This window comes from Erithacus rubecula, assembly GCF_903797595.1.
Source record: "Erithacus rubecula genome assembly, chromosome: 15".
Taxonomy (NCBI): domain Eukaryota; kingdom Metazoa; phylum Chordata; class Aves; order Passeriformes; family Muscicapidae; genus Erithacus; species Erithacus rubecula.
In genome coordinates this window covers 615,516-630,469 of record NC_136667.1, presented here as the reverse complement: position 1 = coordinate 630,469, position 14,954 = coordinate 615,516, and the positions used below count along the sequence as shown (strand labels likewise).

The 14,954-nt window shown below is 48.8% G+C and overlaps 1 protein-coding gene across 3 annotated transcripts in view; it reads left to right on the top strand.

Annotated features, from left to right (window-relative positions):
- MCF2 (MCF.2 cell line derived transforming sequence) overlaps nt 1-14,279 on the top strand; it is a 52,543-nt gene extending 38,264 nt beyond the window's left edge. Inside the window, exons 22-30 of one of the 3 annotated variants that reach the window (XM_079319355.1) lie at nt 600-821; nt 4,231-4,323; nt 4,598-4,676; nt 5,193-5,259; nt 6,541-6,647; nt 6,713-6,825; nt 7,065-7,177; nt 8,278-8,378; nt 12,408-14,279. In XM_079319355.1, the coding sequence (XP_079175481.1) occupies nt 600-821; nt 4,231-4,323; nt 4,598-4,676; nt 5,193-5,259; nt 6,541-6,647; nt 6,713-6,825; nt 7,065-7,177; nt 8,278-8,378; nt 12,408-12,448 (936 nt within the window). In that variant the 3' untranslated portion in view covers nt 12,449-14,279. Of the gene's footprint in view, nt 1-599; nt 822-4,230; nt 4,324-4,597; nt 4,677-5,192; nt 5,260-6,540; nt 6,648-6,712; nt 6,826-7,064; nt 7,178-8,277; nt 8,379-8,629; nt 9,171-12,407 lie in introns of those variants that run through there. The other 2 variants (XM_079319356.1, XM_079319354.1) reach the window with 2 other exon arrangements.
- The last annotated feature ends 675 nt before the right edge of the window (nt 14,280-14,954 follow it).

The window sequence follows — 14,954 nt, the reverse complement described above, 5'->3', positions numbered from 1 at the left end:
ATGTGTGAGCCCAGATCAGGGCTGTCACCTGCCAGGTGACATTGCTCCCTCTGATTTCAGGGCTTTGGGATTATCCAGAGCTGCACAGTGCCACACTTGCCACCTTGTGGCTGACCCAATAACTCACCTGGGCTGTTTTCACAGCATTTCCCATTTAACAAACAACTCCCTGAGGTTGGTTTTGAACCTTTCCCATTGGGGTTGTTCTTTCCTAGGGTTTCAGGGAAGCTGCTGATCCCAGGCCTGGGCTCCTGGAGAGTTCCATCCCCTGACACCTCAGTTCAGGCTCAAGTCTCACTTCTCTGTCCCACTGAAGCAGCCAGAGCCCTTGATGTGCTCCTGCACAGGGGCTGGATGGTTTTCTGTTCTTTAGTTCTCCCAGTTTCTGACTGCCTGGCCCAGCTGCAGCCTGCATGAGCCTGTCCTCCCCTGGCACCAGCTCCTCACTCCCACAGGGTCCTCTGATCCTTCCAGGAAATCTATTCTTAGAGGGACGTGCCTTGGAGCAGAGCTGCCCCATGTCCCATCATTGTTTGCAGAGTCCCCTCACATTTGAATTGATGTTTTTCTTTCTTTTTTTATTTGCCACGCTGTCCCAGGGTGACCTGAGTGAGCTGGGGAAGGTGTTGATGCAGGGATCTTTCAGTGTTTGGACAGGACACCGAAAAGGGCCAACAAAAATGAAGGATCTGGCCAGGTTCAAGCCCATGCAGAGGCACCTGTTCCTCTATGAGAAAGCCTTGGTCTTCTGCAAGAAGAGAGAGGAGCACGGGGATGGATATGACAAAACCTCATCTTACAGCTTTAAGCACTTCCTGAAAGTAAGGGGTGTGATTTTTGTTTTTAGGGGTTTTACACAGCAGTGTGTATTGCAGAGCAGCAATTCTGCAGAGCCAGAGGGATTTTCTGTGCTGTCCTGGCTTGGTTCTGCTGCTGAGGCTGTGCTGCCCTGTCCATGGAAAGCTGGTTTTGGCTGAACTCTGAGAACCCCAGGGCTGTGCCAGTGCCAGGGAGATGGAGCTGTGCCAGTGCCAGGGAAATGGAGCTGTGCCAGGGAGATGGAGCTGTGCCAGTGCCAGGGAGATGGGGCTGTGCCAGGGAGATGGAGCTGTGCCAGTGCCAGGGAGATGGAGCTGTGCCAGGGAGATGGGGCTGTGCCAGTGCCAGGGAGATGGGGCTGTGCCAGGGAGATGGAGCTGTGCCAGTGCCAGGGAGATGGAGCTGTGCCAGGGAGATGGGGCTGTGCCAGTGCCAGGGAGATGGGGCTGTGCCAGGGAGATGGAGCTGTGCCAGTGCCAGGGAGATGGGGCTGTGCCAGGGAGATGGGGCTGTGCCAGTGCCAGGGAGATGGGGCTGTGCCAGGGAGATGGGGCTGTGCCAGGGAGATGGAGCTGTGCCAGTGTCAGGGTGCTGCAGTGCTGCCCTGCTCCAGCTCCTGTTCCAGGGCTGCCTGAGCCCATGGGGGGGTTCTGTGTCTTGCCCAGCCCAGCTGCTCCTGAGCCCTGTTTTCCACCCACAGGAGGCTGCAGGGTTAACTCCTCTTCCTCCCCACTCCTCTCTGCTTTGGAGGCTCCAGCTGCAGCTAAAAGGACAATTATCAGATGACAGGGGTAGCCCATGGCAAAATATGTGGGATGCAAACAACTGTCCCAACCCTGTAAATGCTAACATCAGTAAAATTCCCCAAGTGCTGCTCTAACAGAGACCTTCTGGCATTCTGTGTGTGATGAGCAGTTCCAGACCAGCATTTTTTTCCTCAGTGCTCTGCCTTTTCTTGAAAAATGAAAACCCATGGGGGAATGTCTTAGATTGGAAAAACATGAGAACTGGGAGGCAGAGCAGGTCCCTGCTCTCAGTGGGGAGGGGTTTGCCATGAGCAGTCGGAAAACAAGGTGACAGCAGAGAGTCTGCTCAGCCCTGTGCACACTACAAGTGCTGAAATAAAAGCAAGCCTCAGGCTGTGTGCTTTGGTACCCAGTGTTTTCCCCAAACAGCATCATTTGTTTTCTGGAGAGCTTGTTCCCCCTGCAGGGCTTGTGTTGCCACACATGCTCTTGGAAGGACTGAGGAGTGGCAGGGGAAATGCAGCTCAGAGGAGAAAATGCTGCTCTCAGGAGAGCAGGCAATGTGTCCATTAACACACAGAGGCAGGATTACATCTGCACACATGGTCTGAGCATTGCTGTCCTGAGGGCAAAATCCTGTTTCTGGAGCTGCACATTGATTTGAGTTGTAATTGCAGACATTGATAAGACCTCCAAGATGAGTCCAGCTGTTGAGCCAGCACTAAACCATGTCCCTAAGTATCAGGAAATGGTTTTTCTTTGCAGCAATGTTTTTAGGGGGATTGAGGATTGAAATGAGCTGTTGGGTAGATGCTGTGTAACAGATCATCCTTAAAACAAACTAAAGAATCCCTGAGGATGATATTCTGCATCCTTGTGAGGTGAGCAGTGAATACCTGTTCAGCTGGGATGCTCTGGGGTGCAGGTGACTGCAGGGCCAGGTGAATCTGCCTGCTGCAGATGAACATCCCAGAGCTTTGCACCAGCCCAGCTTGGTCTGCACTGCAGAGATCCCACAGCTGACAGTAAATCCTGGCCAGGGGGAGGAAATGGAATTTTAAAATCCACTAACCTGAATGAACAGACCTTAAATCTGTCTCTTCCTGGCACTTGTTCTTTGCATCATCACAGTAGATCATCTGAAATTTCTAATGTCTGGCTGCCTGGGCAGTTTTGTAGCAGCCTCTATAAATTGCCAAGGTAAACAGGATGCAGAGAGCTAGGGATTGCAGTGGCTGGATGAGGTGCCCTTCCAACAGCTTTCATCAATTTTGAATTTTTATAAAATCAAAATGCAGCCTCACCCAACTGTCTAAAGGGAAAATGGCCTCAAGTTGTGCCAGGGGGCTCAGCTTGGATTGAGGAGTGGGCAGCACTGGCACAGTGCCCAGGACAGGCTCCCCTGCCCTGGAGGGATTGAAAGCCCTGTGGATGTGGCACCTGGGGACAGGTCAGTGCTGGGGGAAGGGTTGAACTCCATGCTCTCAGGGATCTTTTCCAGCCTAAATGTTTGTGATGTTGAGAGCAGCTTGTTCCTGCTCCCTGGGGCTGTTTGTGTCCCTGGAAAGGGGCACTAAGATATGAAACAGCTGGAACAGAACATTTGTCCATGGCACTTCTTCTGCAAATCATCCAAGTCTTTCAGGCCAAAAGCTCTGGGCACACACACATCACCAAGGAGGAGCAGCAGTGTTGAACAGATGTTGTTTCTAAGGTTTTGTTTGTGTTTGGAGTGGATTTGTCTAATCCAATCTGTGTGAATAATTTATGATAGATGATACCTTTATTATTACATCTGTTCCAAAGCATGCAGGTGGGACACTTGAGCTGCTTTTGGCCATCCTTTAATCAGTGGATAATTGCCAGCAAGCCCTGCTTTGAGGAGAGGGTGGCTCATGTGGTGTCAGCTGTTACAGCAGTTTTCAGCTTTATGGCTCTGCAGGGGGAGCTCAGAGCTCTCCTGTGTCTGAAGTTTCTTGTCTCTATTGGTGGTTTGAGCTTGGCTCAGGTGGGTCCCATTGTGCAGATCCTGAGGGATTTGGGCCTTTTTCCATCCAAACTCTCCCAAGTGTCAGTGATAATGAGTGAGATGATAATGAGCATTCAGCTTCCTGCCTGCACGTGTGCTGGAAGCCAGCCTGGGGGCAGCTCAGCCTGTATCCCAAAAATTAACCCTCCTTTTGGGAAGAAAGGTTAGTTCTTCTAAATTCATCCACTGCAGGGATGGTCAGGGGTCAAAAGGCATTGACTCAAACTCCTGAAGGAGCTAAGGGCTTCACAAATGGGTTTGAAAGATCACTGACAGAGGGAAACAGGGAAATTAGTGAGTGAATAAAGGATAACATGGCAGAAATAATGCATGTGGGTAAATAACATGTCATGTATTTATAAATCTTCATATGAGAGGAATTCTGTGCTGAAAGAGGCAGCTCCAGTTAGTCCTTCTGATTCCCAATGAAAGGTTCCCAAAGGTCCACTGATTTGTTTTGGAAAGCTTATCCAAAATGCAGCTGATGGAAAGTCAGGAGGGATGAGCCAGGTAATGATTTCAGTTGCTACTTAAATGAAAATTGATGAAACACTCAGTGCACACGGGTTTAACTTGCTGGATTGCTGGGATGAGGGAGCTTTGTATTGTGTTTAATTGTTTGGTTTGGATTTGCAGATGAATGCAGTTGGAATCACAGAGAATGTGAAAGGAGATCACAGGAAATTCGAGATCTGGTACAGTGGCAGAGAAGAGGTGTACGTGGTACAGGTGTGTGCTCCAGGAAAATGGCATTGGCACAGAGCAGGAGAAGAAAATGTCTCCTGGGTGGTTGTAGTGACAGCTCTGCAATTTCCACAGTGCCTTGCCTGGGTGTAATGGGAATCATCAATTTTAAAAGATCAAGACTGTTTAAAATTTAGTAGTGGCTTTGGGAGGAAAGGGGGGATTTCAGATAATTACAGCATTGAAAAGTGAGATTTTATTCCTACATTATAATGGATGACTCTTAATTAAAAATTCACACAATTTTCCCTTCTTCCAGGCCCAAACAGTAGATCTGAAGATGGCATGGTTGAATGAAATAAGAAAAATTTTGTTCAAGCAGCAAGAGCTTATAAAAGGTACATTTAATCAATTTCTCTGTGCCTTTCCCTCTGCAGCAGAAGCTTTCCTATTGTCACATTGCTGATATTAAGTCCACTAATTCTCACTGGAGGATTGATTTTTAGAAGCCTGGTAGTGAAATGCTGGAGTGAGGCCTTACATTGCAGAGAAATAACATAACTTGGAGCAGTAAAAACTGGGTGCTCATGTGAAATCAATCACAGAAGTACATTTTTTTTGGTTGTCATTACCTTGGGGATTATTTCACATCTGTTGTCCCAGGTTTAATTCAACAAGATACATAAGCATGTTGTGGTCCTCAGTAGCATGCTCAGGGTTGGATTTGTGCTGACATGTCACTTTACTCAGAATTAAGTCTGTTCTTTGCAAGATTCTGTTTTTCTAGACCTAGGTTATTTTTCTCTGAACAGAAATCAATCGGGTTGTACAAAAAGTCTAATTTTCAAAGTAATGCTTCAAGTGTGACAGTTGCTGGTAAGGAGCTGAGTTTTCAGCTGTGTTTGCCCTCCCAGCAGTGGAGAAGCAGCAGCCTGGCTCGTGCTCGGAGCAGCCCCCACTCTCCTCCCAGCTGGGTGACAGGTGAGTGCCAGCCTGGGGCTCTGGGTGCCCTGCCCTCCTTTTGGGGTGCCCTGTCCTCCCCCTGGGGGTGCCCTGCCCCAGTGTTACTGTGCTGGTGTTCTGTTACAGCACGAGCAGTGTTATTGTGCTGGTGTTCTGTTATAACACCAGCAGTGTTATTGTGCTGGTGTTCTGTTATAGCACCAGCAGTGGTTTTGTGCTGGTGTTCTGTTATAACACCAGCAGTGTTATTGTGCTGGTGTTCTGTTATAGCACCAGCAGTGTTATTGTGCTGGTGTTCTATTATAACACCAGCAGTGTTACTGTGCTGGTGTTCTGTTATTGCACCAGCAGTGTTACTGTGCTGGTGTTCTGTTACAGTACCAGCAGTGTTACTGTGCTGGTGTTCTGTTACAGTACCAGCAGTGTTATTGTGCTGGTGTTCTGTTATAACACCAGCAGTGTTATTGTGCTGGTGTTCTTTTACAGCACCAGCAGTGTTACTGTGCTGGTGTTCTGTTACAGTACCAGCAGTGTTATTGTGCTGGTGTTCTTTTACAGCACCAGCAGTGTTATTGTGCTGGTGTTCTGTTACAGTACCAGCAGTGTTACTGTGCTGGTGTTCTGTTATAGCACCAGCAGTGTTACTGTGCTGGTGTTCTGTTATAACACCAGCAGTGTTATTGTGCTGGTGTTCTGTTATAGCACCAGCAGTGTTATTGTGCTGGTGTTCTGTTACAGTACCAGCAGTGTTATTGTGCTGGTGTTCTGTTATAACACCAGCAGTGTTATTGTGCTGGTGTTCTGTTATAGCACCAGCAGTGTTACTGTGCTGGTGTTCTGTTACAGCACCAGCAGTGTTACTGTGCTGGTGTTCTGTTATAGCACCAGCAGTGTTATTGTGCTGGTGTTCTGTTACAGCACCAGCTGTGTTATTGTGCTGGTGTTCTGTTATAGCACCAGCAGTGTTACTGTGCTGGTGTTCTGTTACAGTACCAGCAGTGTTATTGTGCTGGTGTTCTGTTAGCACCAGCAGTGTTACTGTGCTGGTGTTCTGTTATAACACCAGCAGTGTTACTGTGCTGGTGTTCTGTTATAGCACCAGCAGTGTTATTGTGCTGGTGTTCTTTTACAGCACCAGCAGTGTTATTGTGCTGGTGTTCTTTTACAGCACCAGCAGTGTTATTGTGCTGGTGTTCTTTTACAGCACCAGCAGTGCTATTTCTGAGCCCATGTACCCAGAGCTGGTGGGGCTGCCAGGGGTGCATGCAGCTGAGCTGGCTCTGTTGCTGTTGCCTGCAGGAAGCAGCAGAGAGCCTCCCTCAGCTCGGAGGAGAACGACTCGGAGCGCACCAGCCCCGTGCTGCTGGACAGCGGGCTGGGCTCCCCCCAGGGCAGAGCCCACCCAGGTGAGCCCCCCTCCCCGCCCCCGGGCCCTGCTGGGCTCCCAGCCTGAGCCCCAGCTGTCTTGCAGGCTGGCCAGGAATGTCCCAGTCGCTGGAGATGTGCGAGGGGCTGGAGGAGTGGTCGGGGCAGCAGGACCTGTCCAACTGCTCGGACACCGAGGAGGAGGAGGGGAACCAGCTGGTAGGTGGGGGTGGGGCACCCCCGAGCAGGCATCCTGCCCTGCTGTCCTTGCTGGACCTTGCATGGGTCTTGTCCTTGTCTCAGAATTTCCATAGCTCACCTTGGGGAATGAGAAGGTTGTTGAAATAATTTTAATTAAGGTAGCTGATAGGGCTCTGTCACATTCCCTGCAGCAGTCAGAAATCACAGCTGCATGACACAAAATGCAGCTAAATGAGATAAGTTTTCCTCTCTGCCAGTCTCCAGGAAAGTACAAAGCCCTTGCAGACTGCAAGAGGAGAGGATCAGAGGACCTGCTGGTGAAAAACGGGGATGAAATTCAGCTGGTGCATGAGGATGGTGAGGGACAGTGGTAGGTATTTTGGGATGGCTTTGCCTTATCTCTGAGAGCCTGCAGGGCAGTCCCTTGAAATGTCCCTTGCCTGGTGATGCACTCACTGCACTCCTGAGTGAGCTTTAGACCATTCCAGGAGCTGGAGGATTCATTCTCCTGCCAGCCCTTGATGCCATCTGCACTGGCTTGGCCTGGGGAAAGGCAGGGCTGCCCTGCCGTGGGTGTCTGTGTGAGCTGGGTTTTACCAGCACCCTCCCAGCCCCTCTTGCCACGCTCTGATGGGGATTCAGATGGTTCCCTTTGCCCATCCCAGCTCAGCTCTGGGCTCATTGGCAGCCACAGTAACTGCAGAGCATTTCCTCCCTCAGACAGCTGCAGGAGTGTGACCTGGGGTGGCTCAGACTCTTCCTGGTGTGTTCAAAGCTGTGGCTCACAAGAGACCAGCTCCCAGCTGCTTCCCAGGTGCCTGGGAGCATCACCTGGGCACCCCCTGGGCTGCTGGACCTTGGTCCACTGGAAATCAGAATAGGATAAAATAGAACATTTCAATTGCAAGGGATCTGCAAGGCTCATCTGGGCCCACTGCATTTTGTAAAATTCAGTTTGTTGTTAGCAAAAGCAGGTGCAAAGCATCTCAGGTTTGCTGGAATTTCACCACTCCAGGGGACTTCAGCCAGTGCCAGCCAGATTTCTCACACCAAGTTTTTTTGTTAGCACAAATTTCACTGCATGGTGAGACAGAGGGCTGTCACTTATGACCATGAGTATTTCCAGCTGCCTAAATCTTGGTTTGAATTTCTTTCCAGTACCCTAAAATCATCCCACCAGTCTAAATAGCAGAGAGATGAGATAAATAATTGCCCCTGGCTCCTTCAGTTTTCCTCAGCTGGAATCTCTGGAGATCTCAGGCAGGGTGACTTGAGAGGGAGTCCTGTTCTTCTCCATTGTCTAGAGGCTTTTTAATTAATTAATTAATTCCTAAATTTAAATGCATGGCCAGCCCCTGTTAAAATGGTTTGACCAAATGGTTGCTTGCACCCCTGGCTGTGCAGGATGTGCCTGACCAAAGTGCTGCTGGCTTGGTTGGCTTCTGCTCCTAATGCTGTTGTCATTCCAAGGTTGGTGAAAAACCTGAACAGAAGAAAAGAAGGCTGGGTCCCTGTGCACAGTCTGCAGATTGTAGTTGGTGACTGCAGATTTCGGAATGCCAAAGTTGCAGGTATTTGACAGCACACCTAGCAGAAATATTGCAATATTTTTAAATCAGGTCTTTGAAGCCATTTGCATTACACTTGATGTACTAAATCTGGCTGCATCTGCCTCTGCTGGAAAAATAGAAAAGCAAGCAGCTATTCCAAAAAGCCTGCAAAAGTAGCAAATTAAGCTTTTTCTGATTGTTTATCTAACACAATGAGACGTTTCTGAGACTTTAGGCACTAGTAAATTAAAACCAAACATTTAAAAATGTAGATTTCATTGCAAGAGCACTGGGTAGAAGACCTGGGAGAAGAGATGGAGTCTGACCAGGGATTCCTGTGACTGTTTTGCTCCTCCCTGCTGTAACTCAAAGCCCATGTGAACAGCAGGTACCTAAAAATCTGCTCCTGCTGCAAGAGACATCGTGGCCTGACCCAGCTCTGTAAAGGCAATACTTCCTCCCTGCTGCCTCACTCCTGCCCTCACTGCTGCCTCACTGCTGCTTAATCCATCCTTAGATCAAGTTTATCATGAACAGGTTTCCAGGTTTCAGCCAAAGGCTTAGAATCTCCAAGCCCATATTTCTCATTTTCTAGCTGTACATAGGAACAGGGAAACATAAGAGATGACCCAAGAAAATGCCTTAAGAGCAGCCTGTTGCCCTTGCCATGTCTGCAGTGTCACTGCTCCACGTGTGCCTCATCACCATGCTGTCCTCTGCAAATGGGAGACCAGGGTTGGACATGGTACAGCTCAGGAAGCCCACATAGACTTAGTCCATTAAAAAAAATAAAATACTAGTTATGACTGCATGAAGCAGATTTTGCAAGGAGATTTCTCTTTAAACACTTCTTTCTGTCACAATCTATTATTTTGATGAATGTGAAGGAAGCCATCTGAGAGGCATAAAGTTCCAGTCAGCTCTTGATGGTGTTTTGGTACATTTCAGTGAAATCCTTGCTATAGAGGAAGGTATTTTTATCCCCTTTGTTGCAGGGCAGTCCAATCTCACAGGTTGAAGGTTTGCTGATTTTCTGTCAGGGGTGGTTTTTGATAACCAATGTTCAGGGTTTGCTGGCACCCTGTTTCCAAGATGCAGTTGTGGCTCCCTTGATCTTCTCTCCACGTGGAGCTTCCCCAGCCCCTCTGCAGAAGGGTTTCCAGCTGGGAATGCATCTCAAAAAAGGGTGTTGGGAAACTTTGCACCCTGGTTTGCATTGTCAGTGGCCATGTCCCCAAAAACCTGGAGACTCAGCTCCAGCCTGGTCCATGAAGTTGCTGAGCACAAACTGAGAACCACAGGCAGTGGCTGCAGTGAGTGGCACAGCACTGCCCAGGGCTGTGTCCCAGGGCTGGCAGCACTGAGCTCTGCTGGTCTCCTTTGCTGTTCTGGTCATGCCTGCAGTCCTGAGGATTCTCATCCTACCCACACTCCAGCAGACCTTGGGGCATGGTGTAGGATGTTCTCCTGCTGTTTCCTGGAGGTTCCCAGCAATGTGTCCTTGCAGCCAACTTGCACTCTGAAAATTCATTTCCATGCAGTCCTTCTGCACTCAGCAGTTCTGTCACCCTGGGGCTGGTGGCTTCACCCTGCAGGTGACACTGCAGCACTGACTCCTCAGGGATGCTCTGGGCTGGGCTCTGTGCTGCTGCTGCAGAAGATGGAGCTCTTGCTCCAGCAGAGCAGAGGGAGGATTGGGCAGGAGGGAGCAGCAGAGCCCTCTAGGATTGTCAGCTGCTTGTGCAGAAATGCAGGTTTGCATGTGAGCAGTGTCAGCCTCACTAACCCTCTGGGGTCCCCAAGGGCTTGGAGAGGGTTGGAGTCACTTCAGTGCTGGGGAGAGGCAGCTCTGGCATTTTGTGGGGCAGTGCCTGTCCCATTGCTCAGCTCCAGGGTCCCCTAATTAAAACTCTGTGTCCAATCACAGAATTTCAGAGCAGAATTAATACAAATCCAGGAATTTTTTCAGGCCAAAGCCTTTATCTGAATAGCATAAATAGTTTCCTTACCTTCACACTTCTCCTTGGATTTGTGCTGTGCCCACCTCAGGATGGCTGGTACCTGCATGGCTACAGGCTGTTCCTCTGCCCTCCTGCTAATTATTCCAGTGTTGAGCCAATACAGATCATAATGAAGTTACAGGGATCTTTTTGCTGTCCATTCTAAGTTAGCAGAGGGGTATTTAAGTGCTTCACTCCCCAGCCATTCCAGCTTTACAAACCCACAGTCCTCCTGTAAATCTTGGCCTGGATATCAGCCATGAGCTTCTCTGGGAGGAAGGTGGCTGGCCTGGAGATCATTTTGAAAATGAATTTTCTTTCTGGTGTGCCTCTAGCTGTAAGTTCTGACATTAGTCCTTGCTGCTTTCTTCCAGACAGATTTATTCTCTGCTGTGCAAACCATGGTGGATTTTTGTAATGTGCATGAAGGCACAATTTTGTATTGCAGGTGGTAATAGGCAGAGTTCAAAATGAAAAATATTTGGAGAGAGCTGTGCTGAGAAAGAGCAATGCTCAGAATGTAACTGCTGCTGAGGCTTTTGCAGTGTCCCTGTTTCCAGCTGCAGCACAGCTGTTTCCCTGCCTCTGTTTCCAGCTGCAGCACAGCTGTTTGCAGTGTCCCTCAGTGTCCAGCTGCAGCACAGCTGTTTGCCCTGTCCCTGTTTCCAGCTGCAGCACAGCTGTTTCCCTGTCCCTGTTTTCAGCTGCAGCACAGCTGTTTGCCCTGTCCCTGTTTCCAGCTGCAGCACAGCTGTTTGCAGTGTCCCTCAGTGTCCAGCTGCAGCACAGCTGTTTGCCCTGTCCCTGTTTCCAGCTGCAGCACAGCTGTTTCCCTGTCTCTGTTTCCAGCTGCAGCACAGCTGTTTGCAGTGTCCCTGTTTCCAGCTGCAGCACAGCTGTTTCCCTGTCTCTGTTTTCAGCTGCAGCACAGCTGTTTGCAGTGTCCCTCAGTGTCCAGCTGCAGCACAGCTGTTTGCCCTGTCTCTGTTTCCAGCTGCAGCACAGCTGTTTGCAATGTCCCTGTTTCCAGCTGCAGCACAGCTGTTTGCCCTGTCCCTGTTTTCAGCTGCAGCACAGCTGTTTGCCCTGTCTCTGTTTCCAGCTGCAGCACAGCTGTTTGCCCTGTCTCTGTTTCCAGCTGCAGCACAGCTGTTTCCCTGTCTCTGTTTCCAGCTGCAGCACAGCTGTTTGCCCTGTCTCTGTTTCCAGCTGCAGCACAGCTGTTTGCCCTGTCTCTGTTTCCAGCTGCAGCACAGCTGTTTCCCTGTCTCTGTTTCCAGCTGCAGCACAGCTGTTTGCCCTGTCTCTGTTTCCAGCTGCAGCACAGCTATTTCCCTGTCTCTGTTTTCAGCTGCAGCACAGCTGTTTGCCCTGTCTCTGTTTCCAGCTGCAGCACAGCTGTTTGCCCTGTCCCTGTTTCCAGCTGCAGCACAGCTGTTTGCCCTGTCTCTGTTTCCAGCTGCAGCACAGCTGTTTGCAGTGTCCCTCAGTGTCCAGCTGCAGCACAGCTGTTTGCCCTGTCTCTGTTTCCAGCTGCAGCACAGCTGTTTCCCTGTCTCTGTTTTCAGCTGCAGCACAGCTGTTTCCCTGTCCCTGTTTCCAGCTGCAGCACAGCTGTTTCCCTGCCCCTCAGCACTTTAGTGACTGCAGCCACAGGCTGCTGTGTCTCTGCAGGGTCCCTTAGGGCACTGCTGGTTTTTTTTGGCCCCTGAAGCATTCAGCAGGGTCTCTCCCAGGACCTGTGGCCCCAGAACAGCTCTGAGAAACTGCAGAAAGCATTGCCAGCCTGACAAAGTCAGGAGCCTAGAGGAGGTACCAGCTGGCCTTGCTGTGATAATGGAGTGAGAGAGGATGGAAATGAGTCAAAGCCTGTGCTCCTGCCTTAGTCAAGGCTCTCACTGAAGCCAGTGGGAGTTCAGCTTTTAGGGAGAAGTGCAGGAGTGCATTCATTGTTATTTTCTGTGATACGAATGTTACTTGATTACAGGGAACAATGTATTTCTTGGAATAAGATGCTTTGATATTAACATCATTCTCCATTGCTTTATAGATGCTGCCCTGTGTAACACGAGAAAGTTTAGTTCCCCTTGAGTCAAGGGGGAACTGTAGCATCCTCTTTTCGATGCTCTTTGGAACTTTCAGCTCAGTGTTACAGAGAACTAGCTCACTAGTTGGAGTTGTCCTGTGCAATTCATCACATTCCCAGACCTCCCCAGCTCCATCTGCTCTGAGTGGGACTGGGGTCCTAAGCAGCTTCTCATGCTCATCAAGGAAGCCATTCTCTGCTCTTTGTTTCTTTTTGCCTGTGGAAATGATGGGATTTTATTGATTTTTTTCCTGCTGTTTTTCCATGACATACATCATGTTTCATCTGAGAAGTACACTACAGTTTCCTGACACTTTGTTTAGATGCTTGAAATTTCCTCTACAGGTGGAAGTAGGTTTTGCCTACTTATTAGCTGACAACTGTTGAAGTTGCAAACAAGAGTTGAGTTTTGGTAAACCAAAAAGAAAAAAAACCAACCAAACAAACAAAGAAGCTGTTATGTCCTGCTTAATTGATTTTATGGGTGGATTTTTCTTAAGTCTCTGCTTCAGCTATGTGAATGTAATGTTCTGTAAGAGCATCATCTGGCTGACTCACATGTGAGGATGCAATAACACTAAAGATCCTCTTTTTGCACTTAGGGCCTGACTCCAGCCCACTGCAGCCTCCTGATTTCAGTGAGGTCTGGATCAGGTCAAACTGACAACTCAGGGTTGTCACCAATCACTTTAGGGTCCCCAAGTGTCCCAGGGCTGAACCTGTATCTAGCAAGTGTTGAAGTTTACATTCATGTATGTACTTTTGGAACACGTGCCATAAATTAAGCTAAATGTCCATGTTTGCACTAAGGATGTTCTTGTGATGAGACTTTTTCAGCATCTTTAACAATAATGTATCTAGTAAACTTTTGGGAAAGGAAAAAGAATGTTGAAGACTCATAGTTTAATTTAGTGTTTCTTTGGCTAGATTTGCTTTTGTAGAACATAGGTGGGTACAGGTGGTTTGAACTTTGAGGCAGATGTGTGCAAAGAGCAGCTGAGTGTGTGGGAACAGGGTTCACATGTGCATGCAGTGGTGAGCTTGCTCTGCCCCAGCCAAATGAGATGTTTGTACATGGACTAAAGGGGGACCTTTATGATCTGAGTTTTATTTGTGAACCAGCCCTCAGGCACAGCCCCAAGTTCAGTTAAAACATGCTGGGTTTGTGTTGTGAGTGTTTTTGTGTGGGGGAATTGTGGAATTGTGGAGCTGCTCTCTGGCTGTGCTTGCCTGGCCATTTCTCCACTCTGGGTCTGTTTTTGGGGTGACCCTTGTGACCCTCAGGGTGGGCTCAACTGAGTCTGGACTGAGTAAAACCAGCAGCTCCTTCAGCCAGGGCAGTCACAGTGCAGAGGTGTTCAGCCTCTGAAGGTTCCTCTCATCTCCTTTCAAATCAATCACAGTGCACTAATTAGCTGGGACAGTAGGAGTGTCTTCAGTTCCTGGTGGGGCTGTTTGTGATGGTAACAATTCTTGTGGTAACAATGCACATTTTGAGGTACAACTGTAAATATTTGTCTGAAACATAGCACACATTGCATATTCAATGATTTTAATCTTTTTTGTCTTCCATAGTTTTAAATATAAGCTTTTATTAATTTATGGGGTTGGTAAGTTCTGCAAATCTGAATGTACAGTCTGAGGTTTTTAACATTTGAAACTTTGCACACATGGTATGTTCCCCTGAGTATGCTGTTGAACTAGGCTCTTCATGTGTATGTATAAATTACAGTAGAGAATTTTCTGACTGCAAGTTTAAATGAACTATATTGTATATGTACCTGTAAAAATGTGTTAAATCTATATTTAAAGATTAAAAACTTGTTAAATAAATCCATCTGAGAATATGCATTTCTGTTCAAAGACACATCTGCTGGAATTACAGACAAAAAAAAAGTGCTCACAGTGTTGGTCTCATTTAATTTCCTTGGAACAACTTAAAACCTTCTTGCATGCATTTTGGTTTTAAGGTAAGCAGTGGCAGATGATGCAGTCAGTTTCTTGCTGGATGCAGTGGCAGTGAGAGTGGGAGAGGGACCTTGGCACTCAGAGTGAAGTCTGAACAAGCAGCTGCTGCCACCCTGCCCTGGTCTGGGTGTCCCCAGCCCCCCCTGCATCCATCCCAGCAGGGTCAGGGTGTCCCCAGCCCCCCGTGCCCATCCCAGCAGGGTCAGCCTGTCCCCAGCCCCCCGTGCCCATCTCAGCCGGACCATGGCTGCTGCCTGTGATGAACCCCAGCCTGTTCCATGTGCAAACATCTGTTTGGGAGCAGAGTGGGTGCCCTGCTGGCCGTGTTCCCCTCCCTGGCTGCTGCTCCTGGGATGCTGCTGAAGCACCAGTGCCTGTGCTGGTGGCACACTGGCCTGGGACACGTGTGAGCCATTCCCCTGCTGATCCACCAACCTCTGCATTCGGGGTCTGGGGCCTCACAGCACCAGCGCATTCAGAAATGCAACCACGGGTCATTAAAAGGGCTTTTTATTTCCTTATTACCACGTTTTCACTGTGTTC